Raw genomic sequence first — 26,156 nt, 5'->3', positions numbered from 1 at the left:
TTCATTTTTCATTTCAAGTTTATTAAAACTTTAGCAGTACAAATGATCCAGGTTTTAGATTATCAAAAGACCAAACTGAAGTCCACATCTTAAAAAAAGGCGTTCCCCAAAATGTCTCTAAAACTTTGAGACAATGGAAACATTAAGTCCACACACTCATCCATGCCTGTCGTCATCTGTTCCAGGACTTGTTTCGTGGTCAGACTTTTTATCCTTACTAGGGGCATGATCTCTTTCCTGACTCTTTGATTTTTGGTTTATTTCTTTTTCTGCTGAGGATCTGGTCTTTTCCTTTTCTTTACTGCTGCGTGAATATGATTTTTTTGATTCTCTCTCTTTGCTACTTGGTCTCTTTTTTGAGTCTGGACTTCTATCCTGATCTCTACTAGACTTCTTATCTTTACTGGATTCAGGACTGCTACTTTCACGGCTTTTTGAACGCCTCTTCCTTTGGCTTTCAGAATCGTTCCTCTTATATGAGCTTCTACTTTCTCTATTTGCGTACCTCTCCCTGTTTCTGCTTTGACTTTCTTCCCTCTCTGAGCTCCTTGATTCTCTCCTCCTCCTATTTTCTCTTCCTCTGTATCTATCTGGTGTACCTCTTCTTTCTCTGCTTCTTGACCTTCCTCTTCTTCTTGTTTCTCTATCTCTATTCCTTGAATAGTCTTTACTTCTGCTGCGATCTCTGTCTCTGCTTCTCGATCTTCCTCTCCTACCCCTGTCTCGGCTTCTGCTGCGATCCCTTGTTCTACTGCTGGAACTATGTTTTCCTCTAGCGTGCTCACGCTCTCTACTTCTTGACCTACGTTTCTCCCTGTCTTTACTCTTCCTATGGTCTTGTTCATTACTTCGTGAGCCTGCCCTTTTACTTCTCTCCTTGCTTCTACTTCTTTCTTTATCCCTCCCTCTAGAATCATAACGTTTTTCTTTTTCTCTACCTTTCTCATGGTCTCTCTCTTTGCTTCTTGATCTTATTCTCTTTTCATCATGTCTACTGTACTTAGAGTCTCTTTCTTTACTTTTTGATTTCTCTCGGCTTTTACTATGGCTTCTAGATTTAGCTCTTTTCTTGGCCTTGCTCTTGTTATGCTTGTCATCTTTTTCTGAATTCCTTCTTGTCTCCCTGTCTTTACTGCTGGATTTGTGATCTTTTTTCTTCTCTCTTTCCCCTCTTCTGCTTGGGCTTTCAGAAACATGTCTGTGGTCTGATATTTTTCTCTCTTTTCCTCTTCCTGGGCTTTTTTGATTATCTTTCCTGTTTTCATGTATTTCACTCCTTGGAGAGAAAAAGATATGATTTTTTAAAATATTTTGAATCCCCTCCACTCTGAAAAATTAAGTCAGAAGCAAGACAGCTTCACAACTGAAACTTAAATCACATTAGGTCATCTGTATCAGTAACTATATATTTACAGTGGCATGACTAAAATCAGGCACAAATAATGGGATAACCAAACCAGCACCCTGTTTTTTTTTTTCCAGAAGTAACCATAATGGAAAATCTAAGATGACCGGTATCACTTTAAATATGTAAAAAAATTTCAATGCATATATTCCAGAAAGAAGTAATCTTACTTGTCCCCTTTTATCCATCTTTCTCCACTAGATACTCTCATTCTCTGAGCTCTTTGCATTTCTTGCCTCCAATGTGGAGGAGTTTCACTGCGTCGGAATCGATCTCTTGACCTGGATCTGGAAGGTGTCCGGTAACGCTTGAAAGGAATAAGAGAAAATTGGGTGTAAGTCTGAATTTCACATGGTGCGATAGCTATGCAAGATTTTTAGCCCTGGCAGTTGATTCTACATAGCACATAACATCACACTTCATACATGTATAACAAGTTCACATTGCAAGTTATTACAAAATACATTTGGCATTCAGCTAAAGCAGGAATCTAAAATGTCTGATCAAATAACTATTTTAAAGGTAACTTTGATTTTTGCACTCTGCTCAGAGGTCTTCTCCTGTTGCTTTTCTAAGAATGAAAATTCTTCTTAGCTCTGACAAGCAACACAAAGACAATACTTCACACTTATTTACGGTGTTTAGTAGAATTTGAGGGATAGAGACTTCTGTTGCTAAAAACATTTTGCTACAAGTACTGTGTAACATACAGCTTCACAGAATAAGAAGAACCAATCTGACAGCTCCCCCTGCCAAAAGGTGGAGAAGTCTTCCGCACATTCCTGTGACCGATGTCATACTGCTTCTGCTCATCACGAGAACCATTTTTGAGCTAATTCCATTCACAAAATCAGAGAGTACTACAGTAATATGAAGCAAGCATTTTTTTGTTCAAATAAAGAAAGTTCCCCTTCAAATAAACCTGGTATGCAAGCAGGAAATTAGTTTTTCTTCTTGTCTTCCTTCAAGCCTCAGTCCCCAAATCAATTACAATACACCTTTTCTATTTTACATCAACCATCCTAATGAAAACGGTTCCTAACACCAGCTGTAAGACTGTGCTACCACCTTCTTTATTCTGGGGAACAGATTGTAAATATTTACCCTTGGTCCTCTTCCTTTTATTTTCCTTCCAGATCTGGTCACTAACAGCCTCCTCTGGTACGTTGACTGTGAATTCGATAGATTACTAAAAGTAATTTTTAAAAAGTTACATTGTTATTGACAAAAAAAAGGAAAGAAAAAATAAAAACCAATTTTAAAACATCTTCAGAAATTAAACTAAAGGAAAACACACATGCAATTTTATTTTTTATAATCAGTGCACATAGTAACAACCACACAGTAAAAAATTCAGGTTCTGTGACCACAAAATATTTGACAAGATTTCCAGTTTTTCCATTTTTGAAAGAAGACTTTATAGATTCAGATTGGGCATGTTCCAATAAATTCTAAATGAAATTAAATGCACCTTCCTTTCTTTTTCTTGAATTGGTCATTTTAAATTTTTCATTCTTTAAAACCATTTTCAAAGCCTAAGTCTTTGTTCTAGGACAAAGGCAACAGCTTCCAATAAACTCAGAAATCCTTTTTCATCCAGCAGTACTCACAATATGGAACTGTTTCATAGGGAGAGGCCTATCTTAACATTAGAGTCTTAAAACAGTAACCTGACCATACCACTGTCAGCGCATAGTCAAATTCAAAACATAGCATGTTACCTATCCCTTTCCTTCTCTCTGCTTTTCCTCTCTTTTTCTTTCTCTTCTTCTTTAGGAGGACTTTTCCTCATCAGGAACCGGTTTTCAGGTACAGGAGGAATTTCTTCAGGACGGACAGTAGACACTGGCTGTGCTTCAGCATTTTCATCTTCACTTTCACTGGAAGAGCTTTAATTTTATTTAAAGAAAAATTATACTTGAAGTGAGTTATTAGGACAAGGGAAAACCTTTCAATCCATTTAGATAATTCAGAAATTCTCTCAATTCAACACACAATGATACCACAAGGAACTCAAGAAACAGCTATTTCAGATGGAACTTTTTTCTCCCCTGTGGCATCTTTGGTCTAAACTAAAGAACTACAGTAGATTTCTGACCAACATTTAAAAAAATCTATGAATTCCAGTTCACATTGGAACAAAACTGGTGCAACACTGAACATCATTTACTCTCTACATACAGCTTTTTTTATCTAAAAACACTATCAGGAGAGTCAAATTCAGATTTTACACTAGCATATATAACTGGCTACAAACTACTGGAATTCCAAGCAGTTGGAATAAAAAAATTTGTGTGAAACGAGCTTAGTCCCACTGAAACAACGTTTAGGCAGCACTGCCCTATGTGAACATGTCTTACATTTTGCTGCCAGCTTAGAAAAACATGGCTTGCACACACTGACACAACTTGTATCTCACGTTAACTGTAAGTGAAACTATTAGATTAGAAGTAACATTTTCAGAAGCAAGAGTGCCTTTTGAGTTTTACCAATTTTCAGTGACATGGCAAGACTTCTGGCATATCAGACCAAAATAATGTTCATTTATTCATTTCTCATTTAATTTTGCAGACTACATTCTCCTAAGTCCCATTGCATACAATTTAAATTGCATCATACAGAAGTGAGTTTAGGGAAGCAAGTTATCACCACCTATTTCAAACTAAGCACTCCTACAACTTTTCAAGCCAAACCCATGTTAAGTCTTAGCCCTTTCCTTCACTCCTTTACAAGCTGCAGCATGTATGCATATGGACACTGTCCTTTACCATCATATCAGAAAAATTTAAGCTTGTATATGGAAACTGACTCTCTCCCAAACTTCAAAATACCTAATTCACTAGTTCAAAATACTTCAATATACCTAATTATTATACCTAATACTTCAAAATACCTAATTCACAGAACACTATTCCGCAGTGATAGGACAAGAATATGTATGGTGTACATGTAACAAAGCAAAGTTTAAAATTCACCTTTTCTTGCTTTTCTTTCTCTTTTTCTTTTCTTTCTTATGTTTCTTGGAATTTTTCTTTTGTTTCTTTTTTCGTTTTTTAGACTTCTCTTCCGAAGCACTCTCAGAATCCGACGATGAATCAGAAGAGGATTCTGAATCACTTGAACTTTCCGAGTCACTAGATGAGGAAGATGACTTGTGCCTTTTCTTTTCTTCTTTCTTGGCTTTCAGTCAGAAGAGCAAAGACACATTTTAACATTAAGCAGGAAAACCAACTCATCTAGTATCTGCCTGAAATTCTTGTAATTGCATCATGAGACTACTTCATCAAAATCCTTAAAAACAAATGGAAGTTTTGGAGAAAACAGTGTTTCTCCCAAGTACAATAAAGGGTATGTCTAGCAAGACATCAGAAATTTCCAACATTTTGCATTTACGAAGCTCTAAATTATCAAATTTATACTGTCAAGAACTTGTAGAACTGTGCAAGTTTTCAGATAACATTCCATTCAACATAAGCTACATATGAAGAATTACTTAAAATTTACAAGATGTTTATTAAAAAAAAACCAACTCTTTGGCTTTAGGTTTAACCTGATTTCATATAAAATCTATTCAGATCACAAACAAGAGAAGTTTTGAAACAGGAAGTAAGTGCCACAGACTAAATTGATTACTCACTGAATTTAGCTTGGAGGGAAGATTCAAATAAACAATCTTCCTGCTAAGTGAAACCATGCTCAGAGAACAGTCCTAAACCTCCAGCTCATATGTTGTGGTTGGGTTTTATGTTTGTTTGATGGTTTCTGGGTGGTGGTGGTTTTTTTCAAGTTATTAACCATCTGGTATGCAAAGGAACCCTGCTAAAGAGCAGACTAGTCCTTAATTACGCAGTTCACCATTTCTCATGTGGCTGCTGGAGCTTCAAACCAGCAACTTATTGGCAATCTGGCACTTGTCTGACTGGAAATAATGCAAGCACACAGCTTTTCATGCCCTTTAACTGATCTGAGCCCTACTTAAGCTATTAAAAGTGACATAAGTATTATTTCAGAGTCACAGTAATTTGAAAAATCAAAAAGGGCACCATAAAAACTTTACTAAAGGAAATTTAGGCTTCGGGGTTACGATGCTTCTGGTAAATCAGTTAAATTATATGAATACTTTTGAAATGTGTTAAGAAATTTGTACCAGGTTATTGTTCAGAAAATTAAAAGCTCTACCCAGAAAAATTGAGAAAAAACCACTGGCTGACTTCAGACTGCTGTAGCTGACTTTTCTAATTAGCATCAAATATCATTTTACTTTGTCATTGCAAATTACAAAGATAGCTCATCATTCACTACACAACATACTACAGCCACAGACAGAAGAAACAGAACCTTCACCATTAAAAAATAAATACTGATGTCACAGAATCATAGAATCAGCTAGGTTAGAGAAGACCTTTAAGATCATCAAGTCCAACCATTACCCCAGGACTGCCAAGTCCACCACTAACTAAACCACGTCACTGAGGGCATCGTCTACATGTTTTTCTAGAGACAATGATTCTACCACTTCTCCTGGGCAGCCTGCTCCAATACCTGATTACCTTGCCTGTGAAGAAGCTTTTCTTAATATCCAGTCCTGTTTCCTCCTCACAGTAAACAATCCGTATTTTAGGAAAACACTTGTTAAGGCTTCAGATCAGAGACAGAAATGAATTTTAAAGTTGTGTATGAATCCTAACTTAAAGTATCAGCATTTTGAAAAGCATTTAATAGCTTGCTCTACCCAAAGAATTCATGGTTTAGAGAGATATTATCTGAGCTACATTGACATGCAAGCAATTTAAATGCAACCTCCCACCCCCTGCACTTCATCTGCACAAAACAGCTACGGGAAAACATTAGGCACCAAACACAGGATTACTGACTACACAGCCTGTCTGCATCTGAAAACAATTCAGAGAACACAATGTCTTCACATAGCAGAAAACATAGAGACGTTTCCCTTAACAGCCTAACCTTCTTCATTTCTATTAAAGACAGAAAAATTGAAACTACTTAGTCTGGCCAAGCATTTCTTCTGTTGGTTTCCACTTGTGCCCAGTAAGATAATGCAATCTGGATTTAAGTATTATATATCAGTCATTGTTATAAAATAACTAAGGCAAGAAATTAGAAAAACTCTTGTAAAAAAGGGGAAAAAAAAAAAGGTACAAATGTTATGATTCTGTTAACATGATTTTTTGTCCTTGCTCTACAGAAAACAAGCCCTCTTGGGTATTACAACAACTCAAGTGTCAGAAGAGAAAAAGATTTCCAGAACTTCAAAGAATACAGGTTATTCACCAGTTTTTTTTTTACTTACAGCCTTGATTTTGTACTTATGGATGGGAAGAAAAACTCCACTTCAGAATTCCCTGCTATGTGGGAATGTAATATGCTATGTAAGCATATACCACACTTACAGCTGCTTATATTCAGAAAAAAATGGCAGCAGTACCAAATACCGAGTAGTATATATTAACAGTTACTCAACTTCTAGCCTTCAGTTATTTGGAAAATGGATTCTTTTAATTCTATATAAGCAGATTGGACCTGGAGGCAAAAAAACCCAAAGGTGATACTCATGTAGAGAACTTTAGGCAGTGGAAACATTCTACGAAGACTACATCTGGTAACTGCCCTTCTGAAAACAAAAGTGACCATTTAGCTGTTTAATGGAACAGTGTATCCATTTTTTGATTTATCAGTATTAGATACTCCTATTGCTTAGCAGGTATTACCACGCTTACTGACTCTTGGGAGGTAGCAGTAGGCATCTGCAACTGCAAACACAAGCTCAATGTGGAAACGCTCAAATTCAGGACTAACTTGGCCTGTTTTTGCAAAACTGCATGATGGGAGGTAGCAATTTTTCAAGGATGATCAAAAGCAACAAAACTTACATAAAATTCCTTGCTAAACTGATCAGAGAAGGAAAATGTATCCTGGGGATAATAAGCCTTAGTGTAACAGTTAGGGATGCACTATTTGTAACAATAAGCTAGTACTTCCTACCAACTTAACTTTTCATAAGAAAAAACATTCCCATTTAGGCTAGAATGGTAAAAATCAGTGAGGACAGATCCATGGTTGCCCAAAACGCATATCTAGTTGCACTTCAGACAGCTTCTCTGTGACTGGTGACGAGCTGTGCGAACTCCATATTGCCACTTGCAAAATGGATATAACTGGGTATGCTTTAGAGTAGCAGAGTTGAATGTAGATGTATTATACCACTGCAGAGATGGACAAAAGAGTCATAATTTCTCAGAAAAGCATCAGCTAAGTTTTCATTCATAGCATCATCTTTTAACACTAACTTTTGTTCTGCATATTGTTACTGAATGTAAAACAGTGAATTCAAATGTATGAAGTTGTCATATTTTAATCCCATCAATCCATCTTCTCATCTACTACATCCTGCCCAGAACACCTTCTGCCTGTGGAAGGTGATGCACTGATGTTCTAGATCTATCAGCAGCCTTCAATATTATTCTAATGTTTTTATTACAACATCCATAATGAAAGCTAATCATACAAGGGACCTTAAAGATCATGTACTTCCAACCTTCATTTATTAGACACTTTTGGTTTTGGTTTACTCAAAAACCCCCACTATATTGCACTATACTGTTTCCCACCTCCCTTCAGGGAAAACAAGGTGTCTCCAAACTCAATTTCAGAAGTTGCTGAATAAGGCATCAATAAATGTAGTTATTTTCTGTATTTTATCCCTCCTGCATCTGTTTTAAGCATGTCAAAAACTATCTGTGACAGTTTTACCTGCATTAGTGTAACAAGTTTAGGTGCGTTATAGTTACTACTGGAGGTGAATTAGTGAGCAACTACCTCAACAAGTATAATGTGACCCTTATGCAGAAAATAACACCAATAGCAGATGCATTTGGGAAATCATGTGGCAGGTAAGAAGTGAAATGACAAGGGCAAAAAAAAACACATCCAAAAATCAAAACAAAAATCCCAAAATAAAACAAAAAACCCAACAATTAAAAAGCCCAGAACTGTTTATACAGCAAAGGAAGAAACATAGAACAGTTTAGGTTGGAAGGGTCTCTAAAGATCATGTAGTCCAACCCCCTGCAATGAGCAGAGGCATTATCAGCTAGATCAGGTTGCCCAGAACCACATCCAGCCTGGAATGTGGCACAGGTTGCCCAGAGAGGTGGTAGATACCCCATTCCTGGAGACACTGTGCTAGTGTTTTACCACTCTCATTGTAAAGAATTTTATCCTCACATCCAGCCTGAATCTCCCCTCTTTTAGTTTAGAATCATTACTCCTCATCCTGTCACAACAGGCCCTGCTAAAAAGTCTCTCCCCTGATATCCTCTTGTGGCAAGAGGTTTTAGATACACTTTCTGGTGACATCTAACTATCTCTGTCCAGCAGCAAATGCTATTTTGAATACTGAACCAATTTGGTGCTGGCCAATCACAAATCACAATAAATGAAACCAAACCTGCAGCATGAAGGTCAGCAAGAAAGAAAGAGAGTTCTACTTACAGTCCAAGTGTTCCAGCTCATTACATTCAGGATCAGGTTTCAACTTATGACCACATATGAAATAGATACACTGCTTCCTACTCCATTCACTGTGACCTATTAGCATTTGCCAGACTTCATGAATTACATGATCACGCTGCATGGCACTGCCAAGGACTCTCTGCATCTCAGCTGCTTGTGACCTGCAGCAAGTCTTACATTAGCCCCATGATACCAGACTCTTGGGCTTGAAATGAAGAAATGACCTGGCCAGAAAGCAGGCGGGTTCAGGCACTTTTTTAGTGTCAGAACAGGTGACCTCATCTTGCAATTCACAGCAGTGACACTCAAAAAGTTACTTTACAGTCAAATCCAATAACTTGTGCTGGCCTACAGCAGTCCCCCAAAAGAGGGGGGACTTTCACTGCTTGATTAAGGACCGTTATCTTACAAATGAAAATTATATACAGTAATCACATAGGGAATACTGCTATTCTTGATTCCTGTTGATCAGATGACATTGCTACTGTGAAGAGTCCTGTATCAAAAACGCCCTGGATATAGACGTTTCTGTAGACAAGCAACCTACCATGAAACTGCAACAGCAGAGGAGGGGGCGGAAGAAGAAGAAAAAAAAGTCATCTCCAGCTTCACTTTGACCAGCTTTGGCTAAAGCCAAGCCAGTTTATACCTCATTGCTAGTTCACTAGAAGGAAAAAAATAATAATCTGGAACAGAAAAGTCTGAAGTCTAGGTCAGATGTGACTTACCAGAATAGCCACATTCCAAAACTGCTCTTATTCCATAGGTATTCCATGATTCCTAAATGTGTCATTTTGTACTGTATCAGCGCTTGAGAATTTGTAGTGATACATTTTTAAGGAAAAAAATACTGGCAGAATGATCTAATTACAATATTGTTCTTCGATGAATTATGAAGCAGCCACAGCCTGCCTTAATTGCAGAAAGCACACTTGCACGAGCAGTGATTCTACAGGGACACTGATGTCATCAATGAAGATCATGAATCAAGCCTAGCACTGCTCTGTGCAGAATCCCCCAGCAATACACTTTTCATGAGACTCTTCATTACAAGCTCTTATTAAAAACTACCTAATGCACAAAGCTATTTAATTTTGTCATCTATTTTTGAACCAGGATGTCAGTGTCTCACATTCCTGAAAACATCCAAGATATACCTTTGATTAACTAAAGTCAATGCAGCCAGCCTTGTTTAATTAAACCCCCTTCTCAAAAACTTCGTCTATCAGTATCAACCCCCTCCTTTTTTCTTTAAGAAAGTTAGCATTGTGTTACTTGTTTCAGTTTTTGAGACTTGCATTAGTTTATCTAGTCCATAACGACCTTTCTAAATACTCGCTCTATACTTAGCTTTCTTCTTTTATTCCCCCCTCCACCCTTCCCCCAGCTTTCAGGATTTTCCCTGGAACTTTTTAAGTTTTTCTAACAATAGCATCACTTGGCCAGAGAAATTATTCTTCTGTAATTTAGCTCCTCTCATTCATTTTTACTAAACCCTTCAACTTGAAGGAACAAAAAGAAAAGGAGGGGGCAGGGAGGGGGAAGTGAGAGGGGAAGATGGCAAGTATTTTACTTCTCTAGCTGATCATCCTCTCAAATCCCAGATGAAATTTCTGATCTAGGCCTCTGCAATATTATAATTGTGACCGTTGTATTATTCAACTTCATTTGATTTTAAGTCATTTGATTTTAAGTGTTCTAGACTGGACTAAAAATGGAGTGTGGCAAACCGAGGCAAACATGTATACAGACATGTAAACAGGTATCTCAACTACTAGATTCACCCATTCTACATCTGTATTGGTTTATTTTCTAATCTATGCCATCCATGCATTTTCTAACAGATACCATGTTCCCAAGTACTGTCCAGAGAAACAAAATTATCTCCTAACACACAAGGTGATTTATGAGTTCATCTGGGAAGTTCCAGAAGCTTTGAGAAGTCAGAAGCCCTAAGATACTTTACTTGGAATTCTGAGGTATTGAAAAGATCACTTCAGACTCCAAAGACATTCTACTAGATACCAACAGGTGAACACAGAACTACATCAGAAAGGAGAGGAAAAACTAAGAAGCTCAAGTTTGATCGCTTGTATTTTCCTTAGGCTGAAAGAACAACTATTCTCTTATCCTTCAATATCCCTGATGCAATCCTTCACAGTACATAGCAGCAGAAGATGCTATGAATGAAAAAGCATGATGATCCCTATCACAGGTCCTACCGAACGTGCATCCTGGGTTTCTGCTAATGAGATTCTCCAGAGTGGCACCAACATCTTAGATTGAGCCTTATTTTGTAAAAGATGCAGAATCCAATCTCCAATACCATGTTCAGCTCTAAAATGGTACAGCAGAACATCCCTTCCAGACAGAAAAACAGGTACTGTCATAAACCTGTTTAAGAGTATAGTTTACAATAATTATTGAACTTATTCCAAGTTTATTCCAGGCTTTACTAGTCTTCAATACCTGTTCTGAAGATTTACCTAAAAGAAAATTGAAATAAGTTCAATACCTACAAAAATTTCAGCAGTTATCAAATAGTCGGACTGCCATCAACCTTAACACAGCACTATTTTCTATGTGACAAGTGCTTGCCAGCATTGTACTAAAATTTAGCTACTATAAGGAAATCCAAGGCAGGAGAAGCTTTAAAGAAAGCACACGGGATGTTTCTTTAATGTCTTCTGCATCAACACAAATTGATGTATCAGTTAGGTTTTTTCAAAGACAAACTGTACTGCAAAATTCACCACCTGCCCCACCATCCATCACAAATAAGTTTCTAAATATTTTTATAAGCAACCAACCGGGAAGAAAATGAGCAAAATTACCTCACAGTTTGCATCCATGTAAAATGTACAGTTCAACTTTACCTTTGGATTTTGGAATTAACTCTCCGCAACTCAGTATGCGTACTTCAGCATATGGTTTACTAGATGCATCTGTTTTCTGGTTTTCAATTTCTCTCACAACTTCTTGACCTGAGATGACTTGTCCAAAAACAACATGATGTCTGAAGAATTTAAACAACAGTATTCTTAGTACTTCATTTTCCCAAGGCAGTTCCCAAACAAACATAAGAAGGAGATAATAGATATTTACCCATCTAAGTGAGGTGTAGGTTTAGTTGTTCTGTTGTTTCCAGGTTTTTAAAGAGAAAAACAAAGTCAGTATTAGTGGAAAGCAGTCACCATTTGAATAATGTCATATACACATATGAAGGTGCAAGTCTGACTGAACTAACAAACCCAGTATATGTTATTCTGTGTGCAGTTAAAAGTATTTCATGTTTTATACATTAAACTACCTGTTCAATTCATTACTTTATGACATTTTACTGAACAAAATGTGCACATAATTTTTTAGACAGCACCCTCATACAGGATAAGTATTCTATTTATTAAATGGTATAAATAATACCAAGAACAGATAAAAATTAAGGCAAATGCCTCAGAACAGGAAAACTGCAAATAACCTTGTATACGTTAGAAAATAATCAGAAATCAAAGGAAAAAAATAACTGCATGTACAGATTAATCAACTCAGAAGTACAAGTGAATTTCTCTCAGCTTTCCCCAATATTAGCCCCAAGATATACCAATGTCAGCCATGGCAGAAGTAAACTAGGATAATTACAGTAATGACCAGTCAGAAATCCCAAAATAATGGCCTAATGGCAAGTGACATCCACAGCTCACCATTTAATTAAAGCATGAAATATGAGTAAAAGTGATGTATTTCAAGACTGTTTTCTGTAAATAAATTAAAGAAGAGTCTACTGCAATGTATTTTAAGAATTCAAGTTTTAACTGTAAATGAGACTGCACTGGAAAGTTATTATGTGACCAAAAAGCCCCAAAACTCTACTGTTTTTGAGAGCCCACAGAGCTGTTCTGCCTTCTTCCAGACAACACATACTAGAAGAAAGTGGTAAGAATTCTACAAGGAACTACCAGGCTTGCTTTATCGGCCAAGTTAGAACACAAGCTACTGAAAATTATCAAAAGGTCTTCTGCACTAAATAAGCACTAAACACAAAAGTGATAATAACTGTCAGGTTCCCTAAACCGTATATTAGGAAAATGTCTATTTCCATGCGACTCTGTGACAAAACATCAACTCTAGGTTTGCAAAGCATCTGGTCTTCAATATTTACAAGGATTACCTTTACAACTTACAAATGGCAAGCCACACACACATTTCAGGGCAGTACAATACTTACATAAAGAACTGTGAACCATTTGTATCTTTCCCTCGGTTGGCCATTGAAAGGAGAAATTCTTTGTTGTGCTTTACAGCAAAGCTTTCATCTGAAAAAGCGTTTTCAGTTACTTTAAATATATGATATATGCTTAAGATAAATGCTGTAATCTAAGTACACTCATCCTTATTAATGATTAAGAAACCCCTCATTTTGAGGCAGTTTTGTTGGTTTTATTATTTTTAAAACACATGGATATCCAGTTTGGTAACAATCCTGAACAGCTTCTGTTTGTCAGACACGCAGATGAACTTGCCAAGCTGGCCATTAAGAAAATAGCTTTAACTTAAACGAATACTATTTCTGATAAGCAAATCACTGTAACAGTTCGACTAAATTCTAATGAAACTGTGATATGTAATCACTATCTGCAGGAAATTATCCTCTCTCCTTTCCCAAAACAGCATAAAGACTGCTTTGACAGAGGAAGTTGACTCAATATTGTGTAGGTACAGATGGCAGGAGCAAGTATTAACAAAGTACTAAAGAATACTACCTGTAAAGATATGGTTTCACAACACACTGTAAGCAAAAGGGACAGTCCCACTCTCTCTTCAGTCACCTGTACAATTGCTATCTGACATAGCATTGTGTCAATCTAATCCTATAGTGAGTTGGGTAAGGGATCTACAAAAGCAAAAACTCCCATGAACTAATTTTCATGCTGTGGATGAGGTGACCAGCCAGCTTGCAACTGCCAGAATGTAGGTAGAGGTTTTGCTCCCTCTTCCATCTCCCCCAACCATACATTTCCTCAAACCTAGCTACTCGTTTGTGTTGGTTCTAATGCTTGCCAAATCACTGAACTGGGGCCACTCGCTAATATGGAAATAAATCCTTTTTTTTTTTTCCCTGCAATAGCCTTTGGGCATTTTAGAAAGTTGAATAAGCTGAAAGCTTGATCTCAATGAGAGTCAAGGCAAGGTAAGACCTTCTTTTGGCAGCTGCAAACTGTTGATTCAACTCAAGGTCTGATACAAAATAGCAGCTTGGCCCTACTAAAATAGTGAATAATTCTTTTGTTTGTTTGCTGCAAGCTCAGGCAAAAACCAACGTTAAAAGAAAAATGGCAGGGATGAGGGAGGAGCATAACCACTCCTGCTGGTGACAGCTAGCCACCACATAGGGTTAGGTCTAATACCAAAAACTGCTCTGCAAAGCGCAGAGATGCTTCACTATGTTCTGGATAAACACACTGGAGTGTAGAAGAGGTACTTCTGCAATACTGTCTGAAAAAAAAAAACAGGACCGTGAGGAACCCGACAGCCTCTATTACTACTTCCTCCCACATTCAGGAAAGGAGGGGTTTATGCATTCTTTAAAATAAACATTTGCAAGGAAACCTGATTCCATCATGCTTTTCTCCTTTCACTGGAAGAAAGGACAATCCCCAATTTTTATCTAGCTGCTCAAGACAAAAGCGTATGTTTAAAAACAGTTAAAAAAAGGTGAATCTGGTAAAATGGGCAAATACAAAAGAGCTTGGTCTTAGTTTTTCTTTAATTAAAAGGTTCATATCTTAAAAGTAAAATAAAATAACCTAAACTGGACAGTCAAATGCCTCCATGACTGAACAAAATCTTAACAAAAACAATGCAGTTCAGGTTTACGGAACAGAGACTATAGGCTGTAAAGGTGATTGCTTGTAGTAACACCAAAATAGAGCAGACTGATAAAACTCACCTTCAAAAAAGCCACCATAGATGGATTCTCCTCCCCTGCCATTTCCTTGAAGAAGAAAAAAAAATTAGTTACAACTTCAAGTAGTGGTAAAGTCAAGTTATGCGGAAGGTGCTTCATCGAACAAAATACTAATTCGACTGCATCCAAGCCACTGACATTATTCTCCAAGATATGCAAAGACGACCCAAGACACATCTTTGCAGTCCCAAAGCAAACCTGAAAACCAAGAAGGCATTCTCCCCTGTATTCTGCTAGTCTCTCCTTTTTTTTTCTCCAATTTCCCAGCAGCAGATATTTTATCCTCATATTTAAACCTTTAAATAGAGAGTACTTACTACTGACCAAGGAAATAACTGAGCAAAAGTGTGTGCATGTGTGTGCACATGTGTAAATTTATACAAGTTCATTACTTAAGTTTTCATATAAAGGTTCTTATGAAGAAAAAAAGGGGAAAATAGAGGCTGAATCACAGAATAATTAATATAAGTAAATGATGCTACACAGAATTCCTGCAACATCCTATCACACAAGCGCTTCTTCAAAGATTCACATCATACCTTCACTGAAGTCACCTCCTTGGATCATAAAATCCTTCACAACCCTGTGAAACAGACAACTTTTGTAATGCAATGGCTTTTGGGTGGATTTTCCTGTACCCTTTTCACCTGAAGGAAAAGAGGAGGAACAAAACCCAAAATTACTCTTGGTACCTGTAGAACTTCCACTGCAAAAAAGTGCTACTTAAGTAAGCACTTAATCAAAATCATCTACTAAGCTCTGAAAAATTAGCTTATGAGGAAGACACATACCTGCAATACCAATAAGAAACTAGCATTTAGGAAAGCAGAGCAGAAACTACTTTCTGTCTCTATGGTTACACCAGAAGAAATCCTTACTTATGTTAGTATACAACTCTGGTCTCTTCCATGCAGATGGACTGAAATTAAACAGCTAGTTTAAGATAAATGACATTGCTCAGAAGCATTAAAGAAACACTCAGATCTTCAGTTACAACATGGCATGTTTAAAGTACCATAAAAGCTCATAACAAAAACAAAGAGCCAGGTAGAAGAATAAGGAATCTCGTTTCCCACTTTCACTCATGATTACAACTGTCATCTCTCTTCCTTATGTCAGATCTGGTGCTCAAGACCTGTCAGCAAACTCTCTGCTCCAGCTACTTTCTCTGCTGCCCTCAAATAGGTAAGGTTTCTGCTGAACTGGCAAGACAAATGGCTCATGGTGTGTTCTGTGAATGGCAGAGCCACCTCAAGATAATAGCACGGTAGTCAGTGGTATACGTTGGAAGGAAAAGGATCTCTTCCTCTCAGTGCTGTCAAAGTGCTGTTTAGCTCTTATAGCTCTTGCTCTAAGCTATTAAAGTGGCAGCTATTCTGAAAGGCAGTTGCCTCTGAACTTATCCGTAACAGACTGGTGTCTCCATATGAATCTGACCAGCTAGAAAACACTCTTCTGATAGAAACTTTGACAAATGTGAAGCTGTATCTGTTGACTACCTTGGCATATGTCTAACACAGGTATGCCAGGAAAACACAGAGCTGTTGAAAAGTACATGCTGTCTTAACACAAGGATCAAAACTGCCTGAAAAAAAACTGCATGAGGAAAACAAAATCAAAATTTGAATTAATCTGCTGATAAATATCATAAACAATCAGCCCATGTATTTTCCTCACTATTCTTAAATACATTAAAGCAGCAAAGTAGTTCAGCATGTGTTTGATTTTGAATGTCAGCAACTAAGTATGAATTTAGGAGTTCGCATCCAAAATGCTGTTGAAAGACTTCAAGTAAAAAATTTAAAGCAGTAGCACCTTTATGCAATAAATCTGACTTTTGGGCAGATCAAGAATATCATGATCACATGATAACATACTAGGAGATACGAGGAAGAATCACTTTAAGGTTCAAATTTGTTAACAAATTTTGATAATCTGATTTTGTGCCATAAACCTCATGTCAGATCAGGTAATACCTACACTCCTGCAGATACACATGGTGCATTAATTAATGGTGTTCTAGCTAACTTGACATGAATGCAATTATGCACCCACACCTGATTCATGCAATATTAGTACTGCTGAGTGATTTCAGTACTAACAGCTACAGAACTTGACCTGAAAAACAACAGAGCTGGAAGGAAAGGAAGCAGAAAATGCTAAAGACAAAACAAAAAGCATGTATGCTTGTGTATTCACAGAACTATTCTTGCGATAATAAATTTAAGTCTTGCTAAACTGTATTTTCAACAAAAGCATGCAGTCCAGAGGACAGTAATTCTGTTTGGAAATGCTTTCAGGGTAGAATCTTCTCAGTATTATGCTCAAAAAAATAATTTGGATTTTAGTAGGAGTGAATATCGCCAGTCTCCATCAACAAATTAAGCGAGGGGGGAAATACTAATGAATACAGCAAATATTGTCAAATACCTCAAAGGATCACAAGACTGAAAAGTAAGTCTGCATGGTTGACCTCCTACTGGCTACCTTTCAAGACTGGATGATGTTATGTAATGTGAACAGTAATATCTATGCTAGTAACGGAAAATCAGCTTACTGTGTCTGTATTTAAAGTTGATTAGTATATAGTCCCTGCAACATACTAAGCCAAAGCTACAACTGCATTGATTCTACATCAGATGTATTTGAGAAATCAGACAAATCTCAAGAGATACCAAGAACCAATGTTTTATGGACTTATTTTGCATGTAAGAAAGTGTCAGAAAAATATAATAGACATCAAACTAGCTAACATGGTATTATATTAAAAATTCCAAATAAATTTAGAATCTACAAACCTGTGCAAAGGCAGCGAAAATTTTCACATGTCTTTGGACACACATCTGAAAACAGTTCAAAGACCACTCTTCCAGCTAGAAAAAAAAAAGCCATATATTTTATGCCATTAATTCTTGTATTATTCTTATGTATCTTGTATGAATATCGTGCTACTCAATGGACGTTTTAATTTTCTTACCAGGTACATTGTTGATGGCTATGTCAAAAAAGCAACGAGGCCTCTGGACCTTTACTCCCATGGCTTCAAAAGTTTAAATGCTGCGAGTAAGAGAAGTAAATTTAGCTCTTCCTTTTGTATAGGAAAACTGTGTAAAATCTTCTACATTGACTTACAAAGACAACAAAAACTGCAAAAAGCAAACCTTAAAAAAAAAAAAAAGAGAGCAAACCTAAGTATTTTTAAAGGTTCAGAAAACATGACGTATTCTAGGTCATTTCCATGTTTTGTAGACCCTAATGAGTTACTTGGATTGTGTTTGCTGCAATAGTATTAAACTTGAGTGCTATGCCTCAGATAAGGAAATACAAAACAGAAAGATACTCTAGAATACGGGGATAATAAAGCTTGACATCTTGCTATCGAGACAGTACAGGTAATCACCTAAACTGCCTACTCCTGGAATTCTATATCCTAGATAAAATAAGCATTAGCGAGTGAAAAAAAAAAAAGGGGGGGGGGGGGGGAACACCAACAAAAAACAACCCAGCAGCTTTGAGACCAAGTAGCTTGTTTGAGAGCTCTCAAGCAACTTTTTGCAATTACCTGTTTTAAAAATACTAATCTGCAGTTTCTGTTAGGCTCAGTGTTAGTGGCTGAGGAGGCTGCCATCTCCACATGCCAACCCACCCCTCTGGTCAGGGTTACCAGCTTCAGGTCAGGCCTCTTCTTCTCAGAAATAAGTCAGCTGTTGCGGTTCACAACCCAGTTCAGTTCATCTCAGTTACTATTAATTACCTGGGCCATGAACTACAGCTGCTCAAGAGAGAACATAAGGCTTGACTACAAGCACAAAAAAGTGAACAGTGCAGGATAGTGAACTTCAACTGTTGTAGGCAAGTAGCAACTGCACAAGTTAAGCAGGCATACTTTAAGAAATACCCAAACTTTTGCCACAAACAGAATGGTCTAAGAGTGGAAAATAACTTATGATTGTTACAACTTGATAAACCACCAACATATTGTTACGTTAAGACTTAAGCATTCAACTTCTTAAGAATATATTTCCTGGATTCCTATCACTGCAATTATCAGGAGCTGCTCTAATTGAGAATGAAACCATTCTACATTTAAAAAAATTAAAAATACACTCTTCCAGCTACTGTTGAGTGAAACTATTTTGGCTTTTTATTATTTCCTCATCTGAGTCATCATTCCTGGAGGTATTTAAAAGATATGTAGACACGGTGCTTAGGGACATAGTTTAGCACTGGACTTGACAATGTTAGGTTTACAGATTGACTCGGTGATCTTAAGGGTCTTTTAGCTAAGTGATTCTATGATTCTTTATCAAGAATTTTAATGCAATTTCCCCTTTTCTTTGAGTATATCCCTTTGGTTTTATGTAACAAGCACTATCTTAATCCCATTTGTATCTCTGACCTTCCAACACTATGCACAATCACACTATTTTTTTCCTTTTCTGAAGCCACATACCCTCTGAATTACTTCAGAGAGGGAAAAAATCCCCAATGACAGCAACAGGATCTGTAAGACTGGAGTACCTCTTCCAGAAGTTGGAATATAATACATAAATTTTCAGTTCTAATTATTTTTATTGCCAGAAAACACTACTGAAATCTAGCTGACACACTGCATACATCTCTCCAAAAGCTTCACTCATATCTGTGCCACAGAACAGTCTCAGAAAATTCAATTGTCACCATCTGTCACTCTCATCTTTGGAACAAGAGACTGTAAGAAATCAAAAGACAGCAGCGTAATCATGTTAGTCTATATTCTCTCACTTGTGCTCAGTGCCACTCCTAACATTTTGCCAAGATTACACAATGAAAAATCACAAGAACAATGCAGGACTGATTTAAGTTAAACATCATCCAGTAAACTAACTTCACGTGATTTTTAGCAGCATGACGAGACTTTGCAAACACACAGAATCCCACTAGATGTCTTTTTAGCTATGTAAATACACTAATTCCTACAAGCCAGAGACTTATCAAAAGGAGCAGGCTCAGTCTGCTCACTCCTCTCCCTGAATTACATTTTCTCTTCTATTAGTATAACAAATTCTGAAGCCAGGCAGAGGAACAAATAGAGAAAACAACTGTAGCTGAGGACTTTGTCAGGTTAGCAGAAGGCTGACCAGCTCACCATGCTATACTGCACAGACTCTAGGACAGCTCCAGGAAGGTGGCAGCATGGGCAAGGAAAGTAGATGAGAAAGGTGGGAGGGGACAAAGTGCCCACAGAACTGAGACCAGCCCAAAGGACAGCCACCGACTCATACTGTCAGCAGCAGAACAGACTGTACAGCTGCACAGATGGGCAGGGTTGGGTTTTTTTCCTAGGAAACCTCTCAGAATAAATGCTGCAATAAATAGTTTGCTGATAGAACTGACAGTTTTAACCGAACTGAGACATCTAAGAACCAGTTAGTACCACAACTGATTGATCAATTGTACCCAAACTTTAGCCATTTAGCTGTAGAGCTTGAGTGAGGAAGGATTTAATTCGCACTTTACAGGCAATTTGCTTCAGAAATGTAGAGGTATGCCTTAACATTTATATACAGTATTTTAGCCAAAACAAATGAAACTATCTTTATATATCACACAATTTTTTTATTTCAAGCACTGATAATGACTAAAGCCAAACTGTAAAATAAATGTCAGTATACTTATGTCAGTCAATTTTTAACTCAGTTTTATGGAGAACTGGGTGAGAGAGAGACGGAATAAATGAAGAAGTCTACCTGAATCCCTATTCTCACAACCTTTAGCTCAATTTGATGGTTTTCTACCTCTCTCTTGCCTCAAAAACATGAAACAAATCAAGTCTATTCCGTGTTCTAAATGTTACCTGCACTTTCCCTAAATCCTCCAATAAAATCCCTTGAGCACTGACTGCAATTGGTTCTAAATGACAGTTATGTCAAATGGTCAGTATGAACACCCTGACTGGTCAAATAAATATACCTAACTCTTGAGCTGACATTGCCTAGTAAGCCAGGCTAAAATATCAGTGATTTTTATCCTACCTACCTAAAAGTCAAATGAGCGTTTCTTTTTCAATATACTTGAACATCCTTTGTGAAGTTGTTACTTCAGACAGACCTGAAGTGTTACAGAAAAAAACTACAGAGCTACAAGTGATCCATGAACTATTAATTTCTATTCATGTAGCATTAAACACCAAATACAATCTTGTACATACTGATCATTTAAAACTTGTCTCTATTAAAAGCAAGTATATTGGGTATGAATGTTAAATACAGACCCAACAAAGATACATTTGAAAATACCAAAAATAAGGTCAGAAAAATACAAGAAAAGCTCAATAATACTATATGTCTAGTACCAAGAAGGCTTACATGACTTGTGTACTTATCTCTTCAAATTTGTTTTCAATTGGAATGTGGATACTCTTAACCCACAATACTTTTTATTTTTTAATTGTGAACTTGGTGGAATTTTACCAGTGAAGGGAATATTTTTAAACTCAACCCAAAAGATGCTTGCTATACATACACACAAAAATGTGCTTTGCAGGGCAATCCTGAGAAGTTGGCTCACTTCTTCCTTCCAAAACTCTGTAAGAAAGGACAATATATCAACCTAAGTACTATCCTGAAATGTTTAAGCCATTCATCTTGCTCAACCACCTGCTGTTTGGAAAGCCTTTTTACTAAGTCCAAGTGGAAATTATGTGAAAAAAAAAAAGGAAAAAAAAAAAAACCCACAAAAAAACTAAATCCCCAAACCAGAAAAAAAAAAACCAACCCTGAAACAACCAAAACACCAATTCAGTATATCTAACTAAAGAAGCCTGCTGGTTTTATTTCTGAAAGTGGAATTCCAGTTCAGCTTAGAGCATATTTGTGTTTATTGACAAATACACCAGCAATATTTAGTCTTTTCAGAAAAGCTGCATCCATAGCAGGGGCATCACTAGCTGTGTCCATGACAATTTGCATCCCTTCACACCTCCATTAGCTTCATTACTTTGTTCAGATACTTGCAGGATAAAACTGGCCAATTCACAGCCAGGCTGCAGACAGCTGCTCTCCTTCAAAATAATCTGTACCAATGGAAAAAGATAACCATCCCAAACTGTTCACAGGCATCTCTCTGCCAGAGATCATCACTCAAATGTGTTGATGTGCTTAAAAATACATCTTGGGATTTTTTTTTTTTCCAAAGTCACCTGTGCTAGCAAGGATCTGGTAATAATACTGTTTAATATAAACCAGCTTCTTTTAATTGAAAGGAGCTAAAGAGCCCAGATGCACACCAACTGAAGTATCAACATGTCATACTTCTCGCAAGAGCTGATGGTAAGCAGCAATACAGTAGTATTTCCTAATTTTATGAGGGGAGGGAAAAAAATTACTTGCAGCTATGCTGAACAGGCCATGGTACTACCTAGCTGTTTCAGTCCCTGCACAAGACAGAACAATTACGGAACAAAGCTGTTTTCAGCAGGAAAAAAAACAACATACAGTGTCCTATTCCTTCACTTCTTTCTCTGTCATCACCAGCTCCCCCCTATTTTTCATTTCTTCTTGACCTTACATTTGTATTTGTTTCCTTCTATCAACTTACAACCTGCTCCATTGGTTTTCATTTAACATCCAAATGAAATCAAAAATAAAGAGCATAAATTCACATTCTTAGCATCTTGTTTTAGGCCATCGACAAACGCAGGGAGACAAAACTACATTGATTTACATTGCAAAGATAGCCATCTGGAATCTTCAGAAGTACATTTTTAAGCAAAACTGAGTCCAGAAAATGAAAATGCACAAAGTGAATACTAAAAATATATCACATGCACTTAGGCTGTGGGGTTCCAGTCACCTGAAGCCAATATAAACATGGGCTGATACCAAAACGGAGGGAGGGCTCATGCATCCATGGGTTTGGCTTTCATGCAAATGGCCACCTAGCTGCAGAGAAACTACCCTTTCCTCCCTGCTCCAAGAAAAGATTTGGCAGTAACACACACCAGCTTACAGTGACAGTGGAGCCATAGAATAAAGACTAGAAACGAAGTTCTGATTGTGAAATGGAAGACATGAAATTTTGTTCCTAGTTCCATTTCTATGTGGCAAGTTTTCAGACACGTTAGGATGATACAATAAAAGGTGAACAACAAAAATCCAACCAGCCCAACCTTCAATTTCCATCATTTCCTCCGCATTTTCCCCAAACACCACCATCTTTTCTTCCATGTTTCACTATCAGTATGATTTTTTGCAATTATTAACATGAATTTAGTCTTCTTGTATTAAAGTACATAAGGAATGCACAGACATTTATAACATCTCAGTTGGGAGAATGTAACATTCAGCTGAGAAGGTAGTAACATTCTCTCAGACTATTTAAACAGAAATGCAGGTTCCTACTAGATCATGCACATTGTTTTATTTTCCTAGAAAAGAGACACCTACAGTGAGAAAGATGTTCAAATATGTAAGCATACTCTTGTCAACTGCAAGCAAAAAGCCCTGTTGTCAAGAGTTAGTAATGATTTTTTATTATCTAATTGATGCAGAAAGTTTTTTTTCCTGTTAAGATTTGTGAACAAATGCAAGTGCTTTCTCCCAAAGATAAATGCCTGTGTTGGTGTTCACTGCTCCCCCAGAAGCAGCAAAGAAATATGTCCATTCCGATTCTACCATTCATAACCAGAAAGTGGATTAACATAGGTCTGAAATCATGAATTTATATTTTAAAATTTATAAATGATAACAAAAAGCATGTTTCAGCATTGTATAAAATGAAAAAAAAAAAAAAAAAAGCTTTTAAAGGGTCCAATGCAATCTCTAAGCCATTTAACCAGTAGGACTCCCAAACTAAATTTCAGAGTGGAATCCCTTCCTACCCCTGTTATTGAAGATGAGAGCAATGCAAGACCAACAGTAGGAGCTAGTTCTTAATACTGACCCGCATTTGCCAATCATAACAAAATCCCCTTATTCTACCATCTTTTATTCTCATGCTCTCCTTTCTCTAGTACTTTAGTTCTAAATCCCTTCCATACCTCATCCCAGCCTCCTACCTAAACCTCATTCCATTAGAAGATGGCTAAATTTGCTCCTTGGCACTCACTGACTCTGCTTCCAAATGGAAAATGGCTCCTAAATGCACATGGGATGGAGGACTGAACTGGTAGTGGACACATCATGCTGCAGCAGAGTAAAATCCCCCATTGCAGTACATATTTCTTCACTCCAAATTCCCTCATAATCCACAGATTTTCTGAGATCATAAGGGGGGGGGGGAATAAATCTTCTTTTTATAACAGCTTGATGACTGCTTAGCTAACTTAAAAAAAAATCAAAAATGTTTCTGTTTCACAGAAGAGGACTGGAAAAATGTAAAGTCTTAATAAGACACATAGTGCAAAAGGGTGCTCTCAGAGGACTACCGATGCTGGTATCCTTTGTATGTTCCCCTTCATGCCTACTTCATATACAGGAAATTATACTTTTTTCCAAAAATCTTTATAAATAATTTCAAAAGCCAGTAAAACAAGCTCTGCAAGTTGAGATAAACCAAGCCTTCATAAATCATGTGTAGTTTCCATGTTTTTATCATAGTAGTACCTAAAAATAGGGGTTCTGTTGGACCCCAATGCATTAATGAATAGGAATAGTAAAACACGATGGGGGGGAAAAGATTTAAAAAAATTATGTATTAAAAAAACCCACAACAAAACCCAACCAGACTAAAAACATTTATCCCTGTCCAAAGAACAGCCTCTTCTGCAGGCAGTACAGCACAGAAACATGAAAAAAAAACCAACAAAACACTCTCTCAGAAGATACATCTTAGAAAACAGATTTAATGCAAAAGATATGGTCTCATGTTCCTCTTAAAGCAGGTCTCAGACTATTACTACAATATAACTAACTCGCCAAACATTAGGCAACTACTTGCAAAGGTAACTTTATCATCATTATGAAGTTACTTTTCTAATTGTGACTGAACTGTAAGGCAATGTTTACAACTACAGTAGATAATTTGCCCAGTTTCAATAAACTATTTCTTTTTCTCCTATGCCTCTCTCCTTCAGAGCCTCCTCAATGACTGAAAGTACAATCATATACTACGGTTTGGTCGTGGCTGCACACTACCTGAGCCTGAAACTCCTTACTGATAAAAATCCCCTTAAGTGCCTTAGGAAATCCTTAGAAGAGAATGGCAGAGGACCCTTCCTGCCAGCCATGGTAGCTCCTGTAGGCTTCACTTCCCTAGGAGAGGCCTGCGGAGGGGAGGAGAACATGTGGCGCGCAGTCAGGCCGGTTACTTCGCCTTCTAGGGGAGGAGTGAGGACTCATTCAAACTCCGGAGCAGGCAGCGAGGAGCACCCAGGGCCGACCGGGGGCTGGCAGTGGGCAGGCAGACCGGCACCGTGCCGACCCGCGGCTTGCTGCGCTGCGGCGACAATTCTCAGCGGCGCGGCCCCTTTCACCTGGAGCAATTTTGGCCGGGCCCCGTGCTCCGTTTCACCCACCCCTCCTGCTCCCACCTGCCGCCCGGCCCCACTCGCTGCTCCTCACGTCCCCATTTCCTCTCAAGGACCACCCTCACCTGGGATGCCCGGGGGCCTCCCGCCGGGGCAAGCGCCGGCCGCGGCCCGGCCGCTGGCTCGCCCGCCCCCCGCACACGGGCCGCCGGGCCTGCCGAGGGAGCGTGTGTGTGCGCAGGAAGCCTACCACAACTACCCCACAGCGGCGGAGCAGCGGTCAGTCTAGTCCCCTCAACAGGCCGGGGAGGGGAGAGAAGGGGTGGGAGCTCCCTCCCCCATCCGTGACCCAGGCTCAGGCCCCGCGGCGATGTGACCTCCCCCCACAAATTCCCCGGGGCCCGCGCTGCGGTCTGGGCCGCGGCTCTCGTCCGACCGCATGGCGACCGCGCCGGACCCCTGCAGCGACTGGCTGCGGCACCGGCACTCACCCCGCTCGCGGCCCGCGTCGCCCCGCGCTCCTCAGTGCCTCGCCGCCATGTTAGAGCTGGTGCGGCAAAGACTGCGTCAGTGGAAGGAAAGGGCGGGAGGGGGCGACCCCGGGGGCGGTGCGGCGGGTTGGGTGGCGAGGTGCGGAGATGTGAGGAACGGCACCCCGGCCCGGGAAGGATGAAGGAGATAGCCGGACACTGTATAGCCGTGGCCGGTACCGGCGAGGAGGCGGGGGCCGCTCACAGCCGAAGCAGTTGCGGGAAGGGGCGCCCGCCTCCTCCTGCTCGTCAGAGGTGCTCCGCCCCCTCCCGCCG

General features: G+C 38.5%; 1 protein-coding gene across 3 annotated transcripts; it reads right to left on the bottom strand.

Annotated features, from left to right (window-relative positions):
• On the bottom strand, positions 1-26,156 carry PPIG (peptidylprolyl isomerase G). 3 transcript variants are annotated; one of them, XM_061452996.1, is made up of 14 exons: positions 25,842-26,156; positions 21,408-21,469; positions 17,881-17,960; positions 17,702-17,776; positions 15,443-15,550; positions 14,886-14,930; positions 13,164-13,251; positions 12,044-12,073; positions 11,815-11,954; positions 4,381-4,585; positions 3,127-3,294; positions 2,510-2,594; positions 1,576-1,712; positions 1-1,276 (listed from the first exon to the last, which is right to left on the bottom strand). In XM_061452996.1, exons 3-14 carry the CDS (start codon positions 17,939-17,941, stop codon positions 157-159), a joined length of 2,262 nt encoding a protein of 753 aa, XP_061308980.1. In that variant the 5' UTR covers positions 17,942-17,960; positions 21,408-21,469; positions 25,842-26,156; the 3' UTR covers positions 1-156. The 3 variants fall into 3 exon arrangements, with proteins under 3 accessions (XP_061308980.1, XP_061308970.1, XP_061308985.1); XM_061452986.1 differs by lacking the exon at positions 21,408-21,469; XM_061453001.1 differs by lacking the exons at positions 17,881-17,960; positions 21,408-21,469; positions 25,842-26,156 and having other exon boundaries at positions 15,443-15,486; positions 17,702-17,782.

The sequence above is a fragment of the Pezoporus flaviventris genome, unplaced genomic scaffold, assembly GCF_033815535.1.
Source record: "Pezoporus flaviventris isolate CSIRO_AGI_PZ_B2104156 unplaced genomic scaffold, CSIRO_AGI_Pfla_v1 ptg000001l, whole genome shotgun sequence".
Taxonomy (NCBI): Eukaryota; Metazoa; Chordata; class Aves; order Psittaciformes; family Psittacidae; genus Pezoporus; species Pezoporus flaviventris.
This window is presented reverse-complemented; position numbering and strand designations above follow the sequence as displayed.

Bases quoted from the DNA above. Each gene is read 5' to 3' on its own strand.
- PPIG (XM_061452996.1), bottom strand. From the start codon at position 17,941: ATGGGAGTAAAGGTCCAGAGGCCTCGTTGCTTTTTTGACATAGCCATC. The intron at 17,777-17,880 runs GTAAGAAAATTA...TTTTTTTTCTAG, and splicing joins AGCCATCAACAATGTACCTG to CTGGAAGAGTGGTCTTTGAA. The intron at 1,277-1,575 runs GTAAGATTACTT...TTTCTCTCCAAG, and splicing joins AGATGGATAAAAGGGGACAA to GAGTGAAATACATGAAAACA.